General features: G+C 48.6%; 1 protein-coding gene across 3 annotated transcripts in view; it reads right to left on the reverse strand.

The window, feature by feature from the left end:
• Nucleotides 1–226: 226 nt before the first annotated feature.
• TBC1D14 (TBC1 domain family member 14) overlaps nucleotides 227–18233 on the reverse strand; it is a 94302-nt gene continuing 76295 nt past the window's right edge. For all 3 annotated transcript variants that reach the window (XM_069744793.1, XM_069744794.1, XM_069744795.1), the window contains 8 exons: nucleotides 17949–18055; nucleotides 17021–17101; nucleotides 14975–15069; nucleotides 14774–14845; nucleotides 12773–12901; nucleotides 10888–10997; nucleotides 10507–10765; nucleotides 227–1352 (listed from right to left, as the gene is read on the reverse strand). In XM_069744793.1, the coding sequence (XP_069600894.1) occupies nucleotides 1287–1352; nucleotides 10507–10765; nucleotides 10888–10997; nucleotides 12773–12901; nucleotides 14774–14845; nucleotides 14975–15069; nucleotides 17021–17101; nucleotides 17949–18055 (919 nt within the window). In that variant the 3' untranslated portion in view covers nucleotides 227–1286. The remainder of the gene's footprint in view (nucleotides 1353–10506; nucleotides 10766–10887; nucleotides 10998–12772; nucleotides 12902–14773; nucleotides 14846–14974; nucleotides 15070–17020; nucleotides 17102–17948; nucleotides 18056–18233) is intronic.

An 18233-nucleotide genomic window follows, 5' to 3' on the forward strand; every position in this document is an offset into this window, starting at 1 on the left:
AATCCATCCTTCTCTGAATGCAACATACCAGGGAATGCTGGAAGTTGTAGTTCTAGGACTGCTGGAGAAGCAAAAAGTTGGACCAGACTCCGGATTATGATCTTAGACATGTGTCATCAGAAAGTGACCTATGGTGTAAAATATTTTATATACATACACACAGAATGAATATGGAGATTTTATATATATATATATATATATATATATATATATATATATATATATATTATTTTTTTTTTCTTTTACATCACACTCTGTATTAAAGGCTCATACCCCCTGTTCCTAACAGAAGTCTCATTATCATCACAGACTAGATATACGTCTACATACAGTATATAACACAAGATCCGCCAATAAGTGATGTCGCAGCTCGTCTCCTCCCTTCACAATGTCCTTTGCACACGCTCATTAGATGCCTCAATACAAAATAAAAAAAAGGGGTTTTAGTCTATTGTATTGAGGTGTCTAATGAACATGTGCAAAGGAATGAAGGAGAGGAGCTTATTGGTGGAATCCGGTGTTATGTACTCTATATAAAGATGTTACCTGTCATTGTAATCCTGCCTCTGATGATAATGAGTCTTCCAAAAATGGAAGTATGTGTAGAATACCCCAGTGGCCAATATAAAAAAAAATACATTTAGCATAAAAACCTGATTTAAACAATAGGTGATTTTCTGACAACACAAATATCAGTCATTCATTTGTGACCTTCTCATTTTGACAAAGGACAATGTTCTCTTAAATAAATCTTAATGTGCATGTCCACATCAGCAAGGAGAGTAATATCCTAATGGCTGGAACTCCATTCCTTTTAATATAAACAGAGCTCCAAATTCCCTGCATGGAAAACATTATATAACAAAAATCCTGGCTCCCTGCAGCCACAGAGGGGGCTTATTGGAAGCTAGGGGGTCCCCAAGGTGTCAGCGTGCTGCATACGGCTTTAATGTCTTAACAGTATGCAGTAAGCTCGATAGCTCCCCCTTGTGGTGGCTGCAGAAAACAAGAATGTGGTCACCTGCCTCAGACTTTCACTTGTTCTTTGCAATGGAAAAGGAAACTGTACAAAAAAAAAGTAATAACTAATACACTACTGCTCAGGTGGAGGCCCGGCCTCACGGATTCAAGACAATATTTGCCAAAGCCTGGTCCCCGCCGATCAGCAAGTACTGACTTCAATGTCTTAAGGCCATTTCCAGTGTTACACAAAGTCCTGAAGTAGAATTATGTTCTCTCTCTTGGTGGAAAACAAGAATCCCTTGTGTTCTGTCCTGAGTGAGCATTCAGCGCTTCAGAGCGGGGCTCCTGCTCTCGGTGTCGCGGGTGTCTTTCTGTAGAGCTGAAAGGATCTGGAATAGAAGAAAGGAGAGGCAGTGAATGCAGTACCCCAGGTATACACAGTATGGCGGGGCGTAGGACCCAGCGGTCACCCAGCGCACATCGCATGCTAGACCCCAGGCCGTGTGTTATTAGGGGATACTGACGTCAGACATGGGGAGTCCTCTGACTTTGGAGGACTGCGCACGTCTATGTATTACATGCAGGGGCCACAAGGCAGGGTGCGGTCCTAGCGGGACACCATGTAGGAAGTTTCAGGTGTGGTTAATCTGCAGTGGTCACTAGGAGGTGAGGTGTACAGGGCCAGGTGTTTTATGCATTTAATCTATGGCATTTTGCCACTCACTGGGGTAGGACGGGTGCGGGTTGGGCGGCTGAGGCAGGATGTCCCATCTGGAGGCCTTCTTGTAAGAGTTTAGGCTGCAGGAAAATCATGTCATCTCTAATCCTAGGGATCAGGGCTTCAGCCCATAAGAGACATACGGTTTGATATTTTATTCATTTAAAGGGAACCTGTCACCCCGTTTTTTAAAGATTAGATAAAAATAGTGTGAAATAGGGGCAGAGCTGGGCTTTACATTAGTGCCTTTTTGGTGCCTTTATTCCCCCGTTAGGCTGCCGAAATACCTTTGTGAACTGGCCGTTTTGTCCTGTCACTCAAGTTGGTCAGGTCGGATGGGCGTGGTCAAATAGCAGTTCCTCCCCCACCTCTTGCGTTTCCCTGCGCAATTTAGTCCCGTCGTTGGCGTTGTGTTTAGCTCCTGCGCAGTAACGTCTAATTTGGCGCCTGCGTATTATGCTTTGCCCAACTGTGGGCATAGCATAATTTACATCACTGCGCATGCGCGGGTCGTAACTAGTGTTGAGCATTCCGATACCGCAAGTATCGGGTATCGTCCGATACCGAGTTCCGATACTTTTGTGGTATCGGGAATCGGTATCGGATCCATATTAATGTGTAAAATAAAGAATTAAAATAAAAAATATTGATATGCTCACCTCTCCGGAGGCCCCTGGACATCACCGCTGGTAACCGGCAGCCTTCTTTGCTTAAAATGAGCGCGTTTAGAGCCTTCCATGACGTCACGGCTTCTGATTGGTCGTGTGCCGCTCATGTGACCGCCACGCAACCAATCACAAGCCGCGACGTCATTCTCAGGTCCTAAACTCCTCATTCTAGGAATTTAGGACCTGAGAATGATATCGCGGCTTGTGATTGGTCGCGTGGCGGTCACATGAGCGGCACGCGACCAATCAGAAGCCGTGACGTCATGGAAGGCTCTAAACGCGCTCATTTTAAGCAAAGAAGGCTGCCGGTTACCAGCGGTGATGTCCAGGGGCCTCCGGAGAGGTAAGTATATCAATATTTTTTATTTTAATTCTTTATTTTACACATTAATATGGACTGGGTGCCCCGGAAGTGATCATATGGGCATAGTGTTTATCTGGATGCCGGTAAAATTTTCTCAGCCCGAACTGCGAGCGTAATTTTGGCACCAAACTTACGCTCGCAGTTCGGGCTGAGAAAATTTTACCAGCATCCAGATAAACACTATGCCCATATGATCACTTCCGGGGCACCCAGGCTAAAGTTACGACCCGCGCATGCGCAGTGATGTAAATTATGCTATGCCCACAGTTGGGCAAAGCATAATGCGCAGGCGCCAGAGGCGAATTCACTGCGCAACTGCTAAGAAAGAGCGCGATCTGTGCGATTCACAGATCGCATTTACGACAGACACGCCGAGAAGCAGGGGGGAGGAACCGCTATTTGACCACGCCCATCCGACCTGACCAACTTGAGTGACAGGACAAAACGGCCAGTTCACAAAGGTATTTCGGCAGCCTAACGGGGGAATAAAGGCACCAAAAAGGCACTAATGTAAAGCCCAGCTCTGCCCCTATTTCACACTATTTTTATCTAATCTTTAAAAAACGGGGTGACAGGTTCCCTTTAATAACAGGATTTTTGGTTGCTTACTGTAAAATCTGTTTCTCAGAGCCTTCATTGGAGAACAGGAACCATGGGTGTATGCTGCTGCCACTAGGAGGCTGACACTGTGCACAAAAAAGTTAGCTCCTCCTTTGCAGTGTACACCCCACCGACAGGAAATAGGATATTCAGTTAGTGAGAAAGCAGTAGGAGAAAACAAGATTGAAATAACAATCACAAACATGAGAACTGTAAACGTGAGAACAGTCAGAACACAGAACAACAGAAAACTGAATAACATGGGAGGGTGTTGTGTCCCCCAATGGAGGCTCCGAGAAACAGAATTTACGGTAAGCAACCAAAAATTCTGTTTTCTCTATCACCTCATTGGGGGACACAGGAACCATGGGACGTCCAAAAGCAGTCCCTGGGGTGGGAAAAACAGAGTTCCATCAGGTCAGAGGACTCACCACTGCCGCCTGCAAAATCCTTCTGCCTAGGCTGGCGTCTGCCGAAGCGTAGGTATGGACCTTGTAAAATTTGGCGAACGTGTGGATGGAAGACCAGGTTGCCGCTTTGCAAAACTGTAAAACGGAAGCCCTGTGGTGCACCTCCCAGGAAGCGCCGACTGCCCGGGTAGAGTGAGCCTTTATCCCAGGAGGGGGAACTCTGTTCTTGACCCGGTAAGCCTCCAAAATTGCCGTTCTGATCCAGTGAGCAATAGTTTCCTTGGAAGCCGGCAGGCCTCTACGCGTGCCATCAGGAATGACGAAAAGGGAATCTGTCTTTGCCGGAAAACGGCCGTTCTAGCCAGGTAGATCCTCACCGCCCTGACAAGGTCCAGCGTGGAAACCACCTTAGGAAAGAAGGAAGGCGGAGGCCTGAGGACCACCTTGTCCTGGTGGATAACCAAGAAAAAAGGTCGGCAAGAAAGGGCCGCCAACTCGGAAACTCGGCGGCTAGAAGTGATGGCCACCAGAAAGGCCACCTTCCAAGATAGAACTGACAGGGAAACCTCCCTGAGAGGCTCAAAGGGGGAACCCCTCAGAACCTCCAGCACAAGGATCAAATCCCATGAATTCACAGGGGCCCTGTACAGAGGGACAGCTTGGGCTACTCCCTGAAGGAAGGTCTTGACCTGTGGCCAAGAAGATAGCGTCTTCTGAAAAAGGATGGAGAGTGCAGAAACATGGCCCTTTAGGGAACTAAGAGCAAGGCCCGAATCCAGATATATCTGAAGGAAAGCCAAAATGGAAGGAAGGGAAAAAGACATAGGAGAAACATGGTGGGACTCGCACCAACGGAAGTAAGACTTCCCAGGTACGATAGTAGTAGATAGTAGATCCTGGAAGACGAAGGCTTCCTAGCCTGTATCATAGTGTGAATCACCCGATCCAAAAGGCCGGACTCTCTTAGAACTGCGGTCTCAACAGCCGAGCCGTTAAAACTGAGCGACCGAGAATTCGGGTGGCAGATCGGACCCGGAGATAGCAGATCGGGTCTGTTTGGAAGGCACCAGGGGGCGTCCGCGAGAAGATTGACGATCTCTACAAACCAAAATCTCCTGGGCCAATCTGGGGTGATCAGAATGACAGGCACCCCTTCTGCCTTGACCTTTTTCAACAGCTTGGGAAGCAAGGGAAGGAGTGGAAACAGATAGGGGAGCAAGAACTGCGACCAAGGAATGGCCAGAGTGTCGACGCCCACTGCGAGAGGGTCGTGAGACCTGGAGACGAACTGAGGGACCTTCCTGTTCATTCGGGACGCCGTGAGGTCCACATCCGGAGTCCTCCCATCGAAGACAAATCTGGTGGAAGACCTCCTGATGCAAGGACCATTCCCCTGCCGCGAGGCCCTCGTGGCTAAGGAAGTAGGCGGCCCAATTGTCCACGCCGGGGATATACACCGCGGATATCACCGGAACCGATGTCTCCACCCAGGAGAGGATCTTGGATACCTCGGCCGAGGCCAAGGAGCTCTGAGTCCCCCCTGATGGTTGATATATGCCACTGCCGTGGCATTGTCCCTCTGGATTCGGATTGGTAGACCCCTGAGAATCCTTTCCCAGTTACGAAGGGACAGAAAGATGGCCCGAATCTCGAGGACATTGATTGATCGGCAGAGAAGTCTCCTGCGCCGACCAACGACACTGAACAGTCAGGTGACGAAACACCGCACCCCAGCCCAGAAGGCTAGCGTCAGTCGTCACCACCTGCCAGTGAACTGGAAGGAAGGACCTGCCCTGGGAGATGAGAGGTGACGTCAGCCACCAGTGTAGGGACCGTTTGACCCGGGGCGAAAGCCGAATCGGGCGATCTAGGGACAGTACAGACCTGTCCCACTGTGAGAGAATCGCCTTCTGAAGAGGCAGTGAGTGAAATTGGGCGAAAGGAATCACTTCCAATGTTGCAACCATCCTCCCCAGAACCTTCATGGTGGATCGGAAGGAGGGAAGCCGGGGACCCTGGAGCAAGCGAACTTGCCGACGAAGGATGGATCTCTTGACTTCGGGAAGGAAGACTTTGGTCTGACAAGTGTCGAAGATCATGCCCAGAAATACGAGGCGCTGAGAAGGGGCAAGACAGGATTTCTTCCTGTTGACAAGCCACCCGAAACGGGCTAGAGTGTCGAGGACGATGGACAGGCTCTCGTGAGCCTGAGAAAAGGACGGAGCTTTGATGAGGATGTCGTCGAGGTACGGAAAAAGTACCAGGCCCCTGACCCTCAAGATGGCCATCAGTGCTGCCATGATCTTCGTGAAAACCCTGGGAGCGGTTGCAAGACCGAACGGCAGGGCGACGAACTGAAAATGCTCCAGGAGCACTGCAAAGCGCAGGAATCGGTGATGTCCCGGGAATATCAGGATGTGGAGGTAGGCGTCCTGAATGTCCTGAGCCTCCATGGAAGCAATTACTGAATGAAGGGATTCCATCCTGAAGTATGTCAGAAGAACTCTCTTGTTCAGCAATTTGAGATCCAGAATGGGGAGAACCTTTTTTTTCGGTACCACAAAGATTTGAATAGAAACACGTGAACCGTTCTTGTTCTGGGACGGGAACAATTACCCTGGACTTGAGGAGAGAAGCCATGGCTGCGAAAAAAAACGGAACTAGAGCGGGGTCCCTTGGAGGTCAGATTCGAAGAAATGATCCCGGGGTTGTGAAACAAACCATCTTCTATCCCGAGGATACAACTTCCCTGACCCATGCGTCCTCTACTGAGGAGATCCAGACATCTCTGAAAAAGAGGAGATGGCTGCCCGGCCTGGAAAGACGGCTGGGATCTTGTGGCGAGTCATGGATCTTCCAGTCCTAGACCTGGAGGATCTACCCTGGGAGTAGCGAGGGTGCCAGGAAAGAGTGGGTCTAAATGATACCTTCTTCTCTTGACGTGCCTGCGGCCTCTGCTGTTGGGAAAAGGAATTGGAGGCCGCGAAACGGCCGAAATTGCCACCGAGGAGGAGGGCGACGAGGATTAGACTGGGGAAGAAGGGAACTTGTGCCCCCGGTGGCGTCCTTAATGATTTGGTCCAGCTTAGAACCAAAGAGACGTGAACCCTGAAAAGGCAGGCTGGTAAGGGACGACTTTGAAGACAAGTCTGCCTGCCAGGCCTTGAGCCAAACGGTCCGACGGATGGCAACAGCATTGCTGGACGCCTGAGCCGCACAAGACGCGGCATCCAGGGAAGCGGAGACCACGTATTCGCCCGCATGAGAAATCTGGTTGGCAAGCTCCGCCAGCTGTTCGGGAGAAGCCCCGTCCAGGATACCCCGACAGATTTGTTTGCCAATTTGGATATGGATTTTGAAACCCAAGTGGAAGCAAAGGCCGGACATAGAGTAGCTGCAGCCTCTTCAAAGGCGGACTTCGCAAAGGATTCTATGACTATCGTTAGAAACCTTCAGAGATGCTCCGCCGGACAGTGGAAGGACCGAGTTGGTGGACAGCCTGGAAACTGGAGGATCCACCAAGGGAGAAACAGTCCAATTGGCAGTAAGCTCTGGCGAAAAAAAGATATAAAACGCCAAGGCGCTTTCCCCTCTGAAAACGTCTTGTCGGATTCTCTCTTTCTCTGGTCATGATGTCCTCGAATTCAGGGTGAGGAACGAAAAACTTGGAAGGTGGTTTAGACTATCTAAAGGAAACCGCCTGGTCTGCGGGTTCTGTAGAGGAATCTTTGATGCCACAGGTCTGATTTATCGCTCCAATGAGGTTCTGAACCATATCTCTCATGCTAGAGATTTGGTTCGAATCCAGCTCCGAAAAATCCTCCGAAGGCGCATCAGAGAATGCCTCGCCTGACTCAGGGGAGGAGGACCGGGGGGAAGCCGACCAGAGAGAAGGACCATGGGGCGAGATGGAACGGGAAGAGGACTCAGACCGGCGTTCCTGTCTGGACCTTTTTCCTAGGCGGTGGGCATAATGGGGTTGCTGCAAGCCTGACAGAGGGGAGAGGACTGACCTGAGGGAAATTTGCAGTTACAAGACGAACACGCAAAGTGTTTGACTAAGGCAGAGGAAGTAGAGGAAGAATTAGGAGGGCGAGAGCGACCTCCCTTAGAATTAGACATGGCGAACGAAACCCTGCATAATGCCAGAAGGTTAGGGGACAGGAGGGCAGAGGAGAGTGTAAAAGTCTACAGTGCAGAGCTACTCACGGCAGACGATTCGGTGTCCACTGCACAGCTTGGAAGATGCTCCTTAAGAGAGTCAGAGACGGCTTCAGGATCCGGAGCTAGGTGCGGACAACAGCAGGAAGATGGTGTCTGAAAGGTAGCCGGGGACGCCAGAATTCACGCTCTTGGAATGGGCGGGATGATTGTGGCGCCGAAATGCTTCCTGAAAGGGCACAGGAGTGGTGGGTGGGGCTAAACCGCCTGTAGAGGAGCACCAAGATGGTGCTGGTGGGTGGGCTATGACAGTCGGGCGGGAAAAAATCCCGCCCGAAAAGAGGAAGTGGGTGGAGTCAGCACCGGAAGAGTAGGCCCGAGCAGAAGCAGAGGCCTAAATTAGAGGCTGACGGCCGCCGGAGAGAGTAGTGGCGCCGGGAGAAGAAGCAGCTGCCGCACCGAACAGAAGAGAGTGCGGCCGCAGCCGCCTGGAAGGAAGAGACGCAGCTGCCTGCAAAGGCTGCCGCGCGGATGAGGGGATCTGTGCCTGCAAAAGCTGTCTGCAGCTAAGATCCCTGTCCCCTGCAAATGTCTTCCTCCTATGGTAACAGCGACGACCGGACCAAAAGGTAGCCTGCACCCTTTAGTAATAAAAATTCCCGGGTTACCCCTTAACGCCTATCTGGGACGGGTGGGGGAAATACTCACCTCACACATCCCACGTCGTCCGTTACTAACCTTAATCCAAGGAAAGTATGAGACGTCCATGGAGCTGTGATGGACGTCCTCGTCTCCGCAACTAACAGGCTCTGGTGAGCGAGTGGGTGAGGGAAGGAGCTTGGACCGGACTTCTGAGCACGCTTGTGTGCTAGGATTTGCTGTTGGATCTATGAGGATATGGGGTGGCAGTACACGCCATACTCATAGTCCGTATGTCAGATTACAGGTGTGACTGTTCACCCTGTATCCCTCCGGAAAATCTGAAAAAGAACGACGAACACTGAGGTAGATAAGGGTCTAATGAAAGACCCGTGTCCACCTCCTACTGACACTAAGCTAAACTGAAGTTCATAATGCCAGTCGGTGGGGTGTACACTGCAGAGGAGGAGCTAACTTTTTTATTTGCATAGTGTCAGCCTCCTAGTGGCAGCAGCATACACCATGGTTCCTGTGTCCCCCAATGAGAGGCGATGGAGAAATTTGGGTTTTGCTAAAAGTCACTCAATGGGGTAGGAGGGGTGCGGGGTTGGACGGCTAAAGCAGGATGTCCCATCTAGAGGCCTTCTTGTAAGAGTTTAGGCTGCAGGAAAATCAGGTCATCTCTAACTCCGGGGATCAGGGGCTCAGCCCATAAATTACATACGGATTGTTTCCCAGGAATCATAACGTTGGGATCCCCACTGATCATGAAAAGGAGTCTTGTATTCCCCTCTGAATGTATTCGAGTTGAGCAAAAAAGATTTGCAGGCCATGTCAGTAATCTGTGGGCCTACTTGTCAACATCCCCCCCAACGCGTCTTCTGACGTCATGCTCGCAGGGTCTCTGCCATCATTAACATGAATTGGACTGGGTCATGGCATGTCTGCTGGGCTTAATGATGGCAGCAGAATAATTCATGTTAAGGATGGCAGTATAATAATGTGTATGCACAATAGCACTTTATTTACTATAATGGCCTGCAAATAATCAGGTGGTAAAGCCCCCCTCTGCTCACTATTTATTTTTTCTGTGTTTTTGTAGATCATAGATGCATATTGTATACAATTCATTAAGACAGGTTAGACCATTACTTTGGACAGCCTTTGGACAGCAGAAAATTAGAGGGCCTATTTTTTAGTGCAATATCTTGTGCTAATATTCTAGTTAGTGCAGCAATATATTCCAGTTTTTGCTGCTATACATTACTTCAACTAGTGTAGTAACATTGTTTCTGCCTCATTTTTTACTTTTTCTTTACACTTCACAGCGTGACCTAGGTTTTGTTGTGTGTATGCTGTTGGGGTGTGGGCGTGGGTAGATGCCAGGGTCCGATTATGGCTAGAAGGGACAGCCGACGTTGAGTGGGGGCGCCAAGTCGAATTTTAGGGTGCCAACCTCCACTGTCAGGAAGGGATCCAGTATACCAGGAGTCCTGATAGGGATTTAGCCAGGAATAATTTTCTCTAATAAAAGAGTTCCTGTAGCACTCCGGCTGTAGCTTCTCCCCGCCCACACCTAATAGTTGTGGGGTTGGTAGTTTTATTTACTTATTTACTCATTATTATATTTTGACGATACACATACATTTAAGATATATTTTTTTAGGGCGTTTTTTCTTCATTTGGTTTACATATTTAATATACCCCTATATTATTCGTTTTGTTTTTTGTTTTTTTAAGACTTTGAAAGTAGCAGTAGTGCACGTGTCCACAGCTTCCTTCAGACAGGACCCCGATTCTCATGAGCAATGGGGGTCCGTGCAATCATGTTGACCACCTATATAGAGTATAGATGATAAATGCTGGAGGAAGCGCTGCTCAGGATTACATGGTGGCGGAGGGAGCAGTTGTGTGCGGACCCCAGTACCCCGCATGATGGTAAGACATTTTGTATAATCCACCAGCTCATCGGCACCACCGTACCTGAGACCATTTCTTATTCCGGCTCTGCATCTGAATTGCAGCGATGGAGGCAAATAAATCGTCAGCAGTTAAGTCCTCCGGAAGCTTGGTGAGAAACTGAGCGATGTGAATGAAGTCCATCCTAGTTAAGATGTCTTCGAAAAGTCTAAGTATCCCCAAAGCAGTTCTGAACAGAAACTCCTCGCCGTCCCGGCAGAACACGTCCCACACCCGGCACGCTAAATCCAGTGGTAGAGACTTGCTGTACAACGTGAAGATCCTGCAGGGAACAGTAACGTCCATAGTGTAACAGCGTGCAGGGAATCTCAAGCAATACTCATTCTAACCAGTAGATGACAGAAGGGTATAAATGACGCCATATGGCGGCACGCGATCACTTACCAGTCTATTAGGTAGATATCTGGGGTCAGGTTATGTTTCTTAAAGTGGGCAAATAATCTCGGCAAATTTTCTTCAAAAAATACTTCAAATGCCGCAAAGTAAGTTAACATCTGCAAAAGAAAGTGCAGAAAAAGTAAAAAAACGGGCAACAAGCCTCTAATCAACAATAGGCTCATTCTTACTGTTATGTAGGCGCTAGTAATGGAAAGTGGAGAACTAAACGATATTTTCCATATGCTCCTGGTTCTACGTATATTGCTAAAGGGGGTCTATCACCCAAAAAAAGTTGACTAAACCCCCATATACAGATATGTAGTGGACTTAACTGATAAAAATCATTATTTTATTATAGATTTTCGTGATTTAGTTTCCAGAAAAATTAATAAATGCAAATGAGGGGGTTTTGGTGCACCCTTGATGTGGCCTTCGTTACACCCCTTCAGTTTACATTCGGAGCAAGTGAGCGCTCCCCGACCTCCATCTGCAACTCTGCACCTTCACACAGACACTACAGAATCCTAGGCATGCGCATAGTCATTGTGGGCTTTCATCGCTGGCTCCTGTCTGCGGCCACCAGTTGGTGCTATACCGCAGACAGGAGTCGGAGAGACGAGAGTGCACACGGACACTGCACCTTCGCCCGGATACTGCAGAAGCCCAGTCATGCTCACAGTCATTGTGGGTTTTCATCGTTGGCTCCTGTCTGCGGTTGCTGCTTGATATTGTACTGAAGACAGGAACCAGAGAGGAGATCGTGCACACGGACACTGCACCTTCACATGGGATACTGTAAAAGCCCAGTCATGCTCACAGTCATTGTGGGTTTTCAGCTCCGGCTCCTGTCTGCAGTTGCTGCTTGATACTATACTGAAGACAGGAACCAGAGAGGAGACCGTGTACACGGACACTGCACCTTCGCACGGATACTGCAGAAGCCCAGTCATTGTGGCCTTTCATCTCCGGCTCCTGTCTGCAGCCGCCGCTTGGTTCTATACTGCAGACAGGAGATCGTGCACACGGACACCGAGTGCAGCTCTCTGTGGTGTATGGATAAGATTTCAGGAAATCTGCTACATATACATCCCATGGGAACATACTCGCAGTAAGAAAATAAATAGAGGTCTGGTCACATTTGCCTTTTGCCATTTTGTATGGCAAGAATAGCGTCAATGGAAACTGAGCTTTCACTATTAAAGTCATCATAGTCCATCAGTGTCTCTATATAGCATCATGATCACATTATAGGTAGCCTGGTGTGAACAGTCTTAAATGAGTTGACCATTTTTACAAAACCATGGCTGCTTTCATTCAGAAACAACATCTCCCCTGACCGTGGGTTGAGCATGGTACTGCAGCTCCGCTACATCCACTTCAATGGGGCTGAGCTGCAGTACCAGATGACACATGGTCAAGGGTAAGCGCTGTTTTTTTTTTTGTTTTTTGTTTTTTAAAGAAAACAGTCATGTTTTTATTCTCCTACTAGACCCTTTTGGCCGACCACCATCTCTCCTGACTCCCCCCACACAATCGCTCAGCTTGGCTGTACATAAAGGTGTTTTCAATAGGTAAAGTAGAATATGCCGCTGTCAGACTTCACTGGCACCGGATTATCTCGCATGAGAAAAAAAGGATCGGTTGTATAAATTTCAACTGCCCGACCTTTTTCTTCCCTGTCAGGAAGACCCCTTACACAGCAGATGGCCCGCCAGTCTTGATGACGTCTGCACATTTTGATAATGTAAAGGTGTATGGGATGGAGCTAGGCAATTGGTAAGCAGCAAAGGCACCCAGGATGTCAGGAGCCCGTGTGAAGACTGGCTGTCATGGGGGAACGGACTGCATGCCGGACCTTTAGGGAAACTGGACAGCGAATTCAGGTACTTACAAGTCCATGGTCTACTCTGAAGAATGCCATCTGACAAGGTTTATTTAAGAGATTTGAGAAAGCGATAAAGGCATCCGCAGTATCTAGGTTCAGGATCAGGACGGCAGCAATAAACGACATGCCCTGTACCTAATAAGGAGAGGAGAAACGAGGTGTTCAGTCCACAGCACGGGAACAGCCAGCGCCAGAGCCAGGGGACAGCCAGCGCCAGAGCCCGGGGGCAGCCAGCGCCAGAGCCCGGGAACAGCCAGCGCCAGAGCCCGGGAACAGCCAGCGCCAGAGCCCGGGAACAGCCAGCGCCAGAGCCCGGGAACAGTCAGAGCCCGGGGACAGACAGCGCCACAGCCAGGAAACAGCCAGCGCCAGAGCCCGGGGACACCCATTACCACAGCACGGGAACAGCCAGTACCACAGCACGGGAACAGCCAGTACCACAGCACGGGAACAGCCAGTAGCACAGCACGGGAACAGCCAGTAGCACAGCACGGGAACAGCCAGTAGCACAGCACGGGAACAGCCAGTAGCACAGCACGGGAACAGCCAGTAGCACAGCACGGGAACAGCCAGTAGCACAGCACGGGAACAGCCAGTAGCACAGCACGGGAACAGCCAGTAGCACAGCACGGGAACAGCCAGAAGCACAGCACGGGAACAGCCAGCAGCACAGCACGGGAACAGCCAGCAGCACAGCACGGGAACAGCCAGCAGCACAGCACGGGAACAGCCAGCACCACAGCCCGGGAACAGCCAGCACCACAGCCCGGGAACAGCCAGCACCACAGCCCGGGAACAGCCAGCACCACAGCCCGGGAACAGCCAGCATCCCAGCACGGGAACAGCCAGCATCCCAGCACGGGAACAGCCAGCATCCCAGCACGGGAACAGCCAGCATCCCAGCACGGGAACAGCCAGCATCCCAGCACGGGAACAGCCAGCTGTTAGGACCTGGTGGTTAGGACAATAATGGACCTGGTGGTTAAGAGCACACGGAAAGACCTGATAGTTACAATAATACAGGACAAGCTCTGGGAAGTGGAAACTCTGCTGACCGCAATCCCTAATCCTATCACACACACTAGAAATAGCCGTGGATTGCTCCTAACGCTCCCTATGCAACTCGTCACAGCCTCAGAACTAGCTAGCCCTAAAGATAGAAAAATAAAGCCTACCTTGCCTCAGAGAAATTCCCCAAAGGAAAAGGCAGCCCCCCACATATAATGACTGTGAGTTAAGATGAAAATCACAAACACAGAGATGAAATAGATTTTAGCAAAGAGAGGCCCGACTTACTGAACAGAGGATAGGAAAGGTAACTTTGCGGTCAGCACAAAAACAAAAAACCACGCAGAGTGCGCAAAAAGACCCTCCGCACCGACTCACGATGCGGAGGCGCCACTCTGCATCCCAGAGCTTCCAGCAAGCAAGACAAAAATCAAAATAGCAAGCTGGACAGAAAAATAGCAAACAAGAGAAAAACAGGCAGGAACTTAGCTTCTGCTGGAGAAGACAGGTCACCAGAACGATCCAGGAGCAAACTAGACCAATACTAGAACAATGACAGCTGGCATGGAGCAATGATCTAAGTGGAGTTAAATAGAGCAGCCCGCTAACGAATTAACCTCGTCACCTGTGGAAGGAAACTCAAAAGCAGCATCTCCACTCACAGCCACCAGAGGAAGTCCATGGACAGAACCAGCCGAAGTACCATTCATGACCACAGGAGGGAGCTTGACAACAGAATTCACAACAGCCAGCGCCAGAGCCCGGGGACACCCATTACCACAGAACGGGAACAGCCAGCGCCACAGCACGGGAACAGCCAGCGCCACAGCACGGGAACAGCCAGCGCCACAGCACGGGAACAGCCAGCGCCACAGCACGGGAACAGCCAGCGCCACAGCACGGGAACAGTTACTGAATACACATGGCTGAACACAAAAACTGGAACACTCGGCGATTTCTTAATTCCAGGAGCAAGTGTGTATAGTAAGAGACACTTACATAACCAACGTCCGGTCTGTAGCAAGTGTAGGCCCCAAGAATACTGTGCAGCATATCGTGATAGGGGCCACCCTGAAAAAGAATAAAGGCTGCCATTGTTACTCTGGAAGTTTCCAAATAATTGAGCGATAACCTAATTCAGTCAGAACATAAACCGATTACAAGTGCAGATTTTAGATATCCAGCTGTGTCATGTCCTACCTTCTGGAATATACACAGACTTGGAAATGTGCGGGAGATATCCAACTTTATCAGCTCCAGGCTGGCTTCCCTGTCCGATGCAGACAAGCCCGAGTCTAGAGAGAAATATATCAGAACATCAATGACGATATGACGCGGCCGGCATAGTCCAACCCACAGAAAATAAGACCAGGGCGAAAGAGTTTTAGGCTGTGTGCACACGTTGCGTTTTTTTCGCGGTTTTTCCCGATAAAAACGCTATAAAACCGGAAAAAAACGCATACAATAAGCATCCCATCATTTAGAATGAATTCTGCATGTTTTGTGCACATGATGCGTTTTTTTCTATGAAAAAAACGCATCTCGGTAAAAACCGCAGCATGTTCATTAATTTTGCGCTTTTTTTGCGGATTTCCCACTACAAAATGCATTGGGAAGTGTCCGGAAAAAACAGCGACAAAAACTCGTCAAAACCGCGGCAAAAACGCGTCAAAACCGTGGCAAAACCGCATGCGGTTTTCTTGCGGATTTCTTGCAGAAAATGTCCGGTTTTTCTCAGGAATTTTCTGCGAGAAATCCTGAACGTGTGCACATAGCCTTACTATCTACAAGGAAAACTCTGTGGTTAGAGTCTTTCCTTTAGATCAGTAACTAAAACGGACTGACATGTCACAGATTCATGTGCTACAACTTTGAAGATTGCTGGAGGGTGCATATCCAAGTAACCCAACGTCTTGGCATTTAGTGCGGGCAATGTTAGGTCTCTCGAGCAGAACCATTACTAATTAGTTCCCAGGATCTGGTCCGCCCGTAATGTGACTAATCTGGGAACACTGAAAAATGTCTTACCTGACAGCATCCGCAAATCTTTTGAATAGCTGGCCGGCCTGAGAAATCATCGGTTCCATGTGGCTATGCCATGTTGGCTACGACGTAAAGGATTTGCAGACGGCATCAGATAGGAGGAGGTTCTCAGGGATCCTGTCCGGTAGCCATAATATACCGACTTGACCACGGGATCAGGTGTTGCAAATAGATCCAGTGGTCAAGTCTGGGTATGCAGGAGGCAAACTGTTGACACTCAAACCAAAAAAGGTCTGAACTCCATGCTGTGAGGCTAGGGTCGGAAGGCGGTAGATTCCCTCATCTGAGAGAATTGGCCGATTATGCAAACATTCTAATCAAACTCTTATCAGAGTGTCTGCTTAGTGTGATCAGATTCTCTTGGATAAGAGACTGAGCACACTGAGGAGAAGATGGAGAACAACATTTTTCCATCTTTGCCATAGTGTCAGTGCACGGAAATCAGATTGCACACAGATATCATCCGAGTGAAGTCTGATGTTTTTCCTCGCACTAACACACTTTCATGGCTGAGTGCGATACGAATATCCGATCAAACTTGGGCATGCCGCAATTTTTCCCTTGGATCGTCTCGCTCATGTGTGCGGCCCCATAGAATAATATTGGTCAGAGTATGATCCAATGTTTGATTGCTTCATCTTTCATCCGAGTGCGAACAACCAGAGAGATGTGCAGCTACGGATGTGGTTTGCTCCCAGAGCACTGCTTTGGCTTGACAAAACTATATAAAAATTTTAGCCGAGAGCAGGAACAGGTGTTTAAAAAGGTTTTCCCAAGAAAAGCAAGTTATCACCTAACTTGCTGGTTGTTGTGGCTTCCACCGCTGGAACCCCAGTGATCAAAAAACAAAACGGGGCTCTATAGTTCCCCATGGAGCGATGGTCGAACATGCAGGCAACTACTACATTCATTGTCATGGTCATCATCAGACAACGACTGGAACGCCAAAGCCTCTGCCTCGGGATCAGTAGGGGTTAAACAGCTGGAAACGCCAGCAATAGGCCCGTTTTTACCTACAGAGACGAGATAACCTGCATTTATGGCACAACCCCTTTAAAGGTTAAAAACGGATACAATAAGAAGCCATATCTGTATACACCCCTATAACATATTGCATAAATGTTTTTGGCGTGGCAATAGGCGGACCCTGTGAACCAAGAACAAGTGCCATCTAGTCTTTTCCTGGACCGGATAAGTCCTTACCCTCATTTTCTACATCAGACCCTCCCATGCTCAGCGATTTCCATCGATCCTTGGCTCGAGATAAAAAGATATCATACAGCTCTAGAAAAAAAAAAAACCACAACTTTACAGGTCCGAGCAGACATACGAGACCGCCGTACACACACACGAGCTCAGATTCTCCATCACTGCTGCGTTAGTCTTGTGCTGCTTATACCCAGAGATATCTTTTCATTGGCTGAGGCTATATTTAAAAGGGATTCTCCATCACAAGAAAACCTCTTCCATTTCTACAATGTGCAGAGGCGGCGCCGGTTTGGGAGGTGGGTATACGTTTTTTGTTTTTTTTCCCCACCACCCAGGGCCCAATAATTAACTTTTTCAATAATGGAGAGCCCCTTTAATCAGAAGTACACTAATAACTAGGACCCATTACAGAATATATCCCAGCTGACTCACAAGTAGAAAATTACTTAATTATCTCTTTGATTTTTCGTTTTTTTCTGATTTATCTGCATAATAGTCCTGAGAATCACACACAGGAACAGTAATTATACCCTTTTATCCACTCCACTGCTTATTTAAGTGTTAACTCATCTCAGCAAATCCCTATTCAGTCGTCCTTGATCGTAGCAAGAGCAGAAAAAATCACTAATGATAGGACATTATATTGGCCGGCATGTAATACTACATCCTGCCTAAAGGGGGAGCTGCAGGGAAAATGCTTAGGCGGAGTTTAGTTTAAGGAGGTGTGCTCTTGATCACCCAACCCCCTTAAAGTGACAGCGTCACACACCCGCCTACATTACTAGCATGTTCCGGTTGGAAATGATGGATTTTTTTTTATCATACATCTATCAGAAAGTGAATTTTAGAGTTACTCCCACTTATTACAATGCATCCTGATAAACAAGGAACGGTATAAATGATATACAGTCTCCAATCTTACCGTGAGTGATATTTAACTCATTGCCGATCGCCAGACTCCAGACTTTTCCTCTTACATTGGGTGGGATCCCCTGCCACCACATCTCCCGAACTTTTCGAGAACAGCACCTAATGGCAGAATGGAGGAAAACGCATTAGTAATGCCCTAGCGCAAAAACTTTTTATATATAAACATGACATGATATCCATGTGACTATGTGCAATTCAGAGAAGACAGATGACGCTTGTCCCCGCCCAGCTACAGGAGATTGACAGGTCTCTCCCCATTTACACAAATGGGAAACCC

Source organism: Ranitomeya imitator, chromosome 1 (assembly GCF_032444005.1).
Source record: "Ranitomeya imitator isolate aRanImi1 chromosome 1, aRanImi1.pri, whole genome shotgun sequence".
Lineage (NCBI taxonomy): Eukaryota > Metazoa > Chordata > Amphibia > Anura > Dendrobatidae > Ranitomeya > Ranitomeya imitator.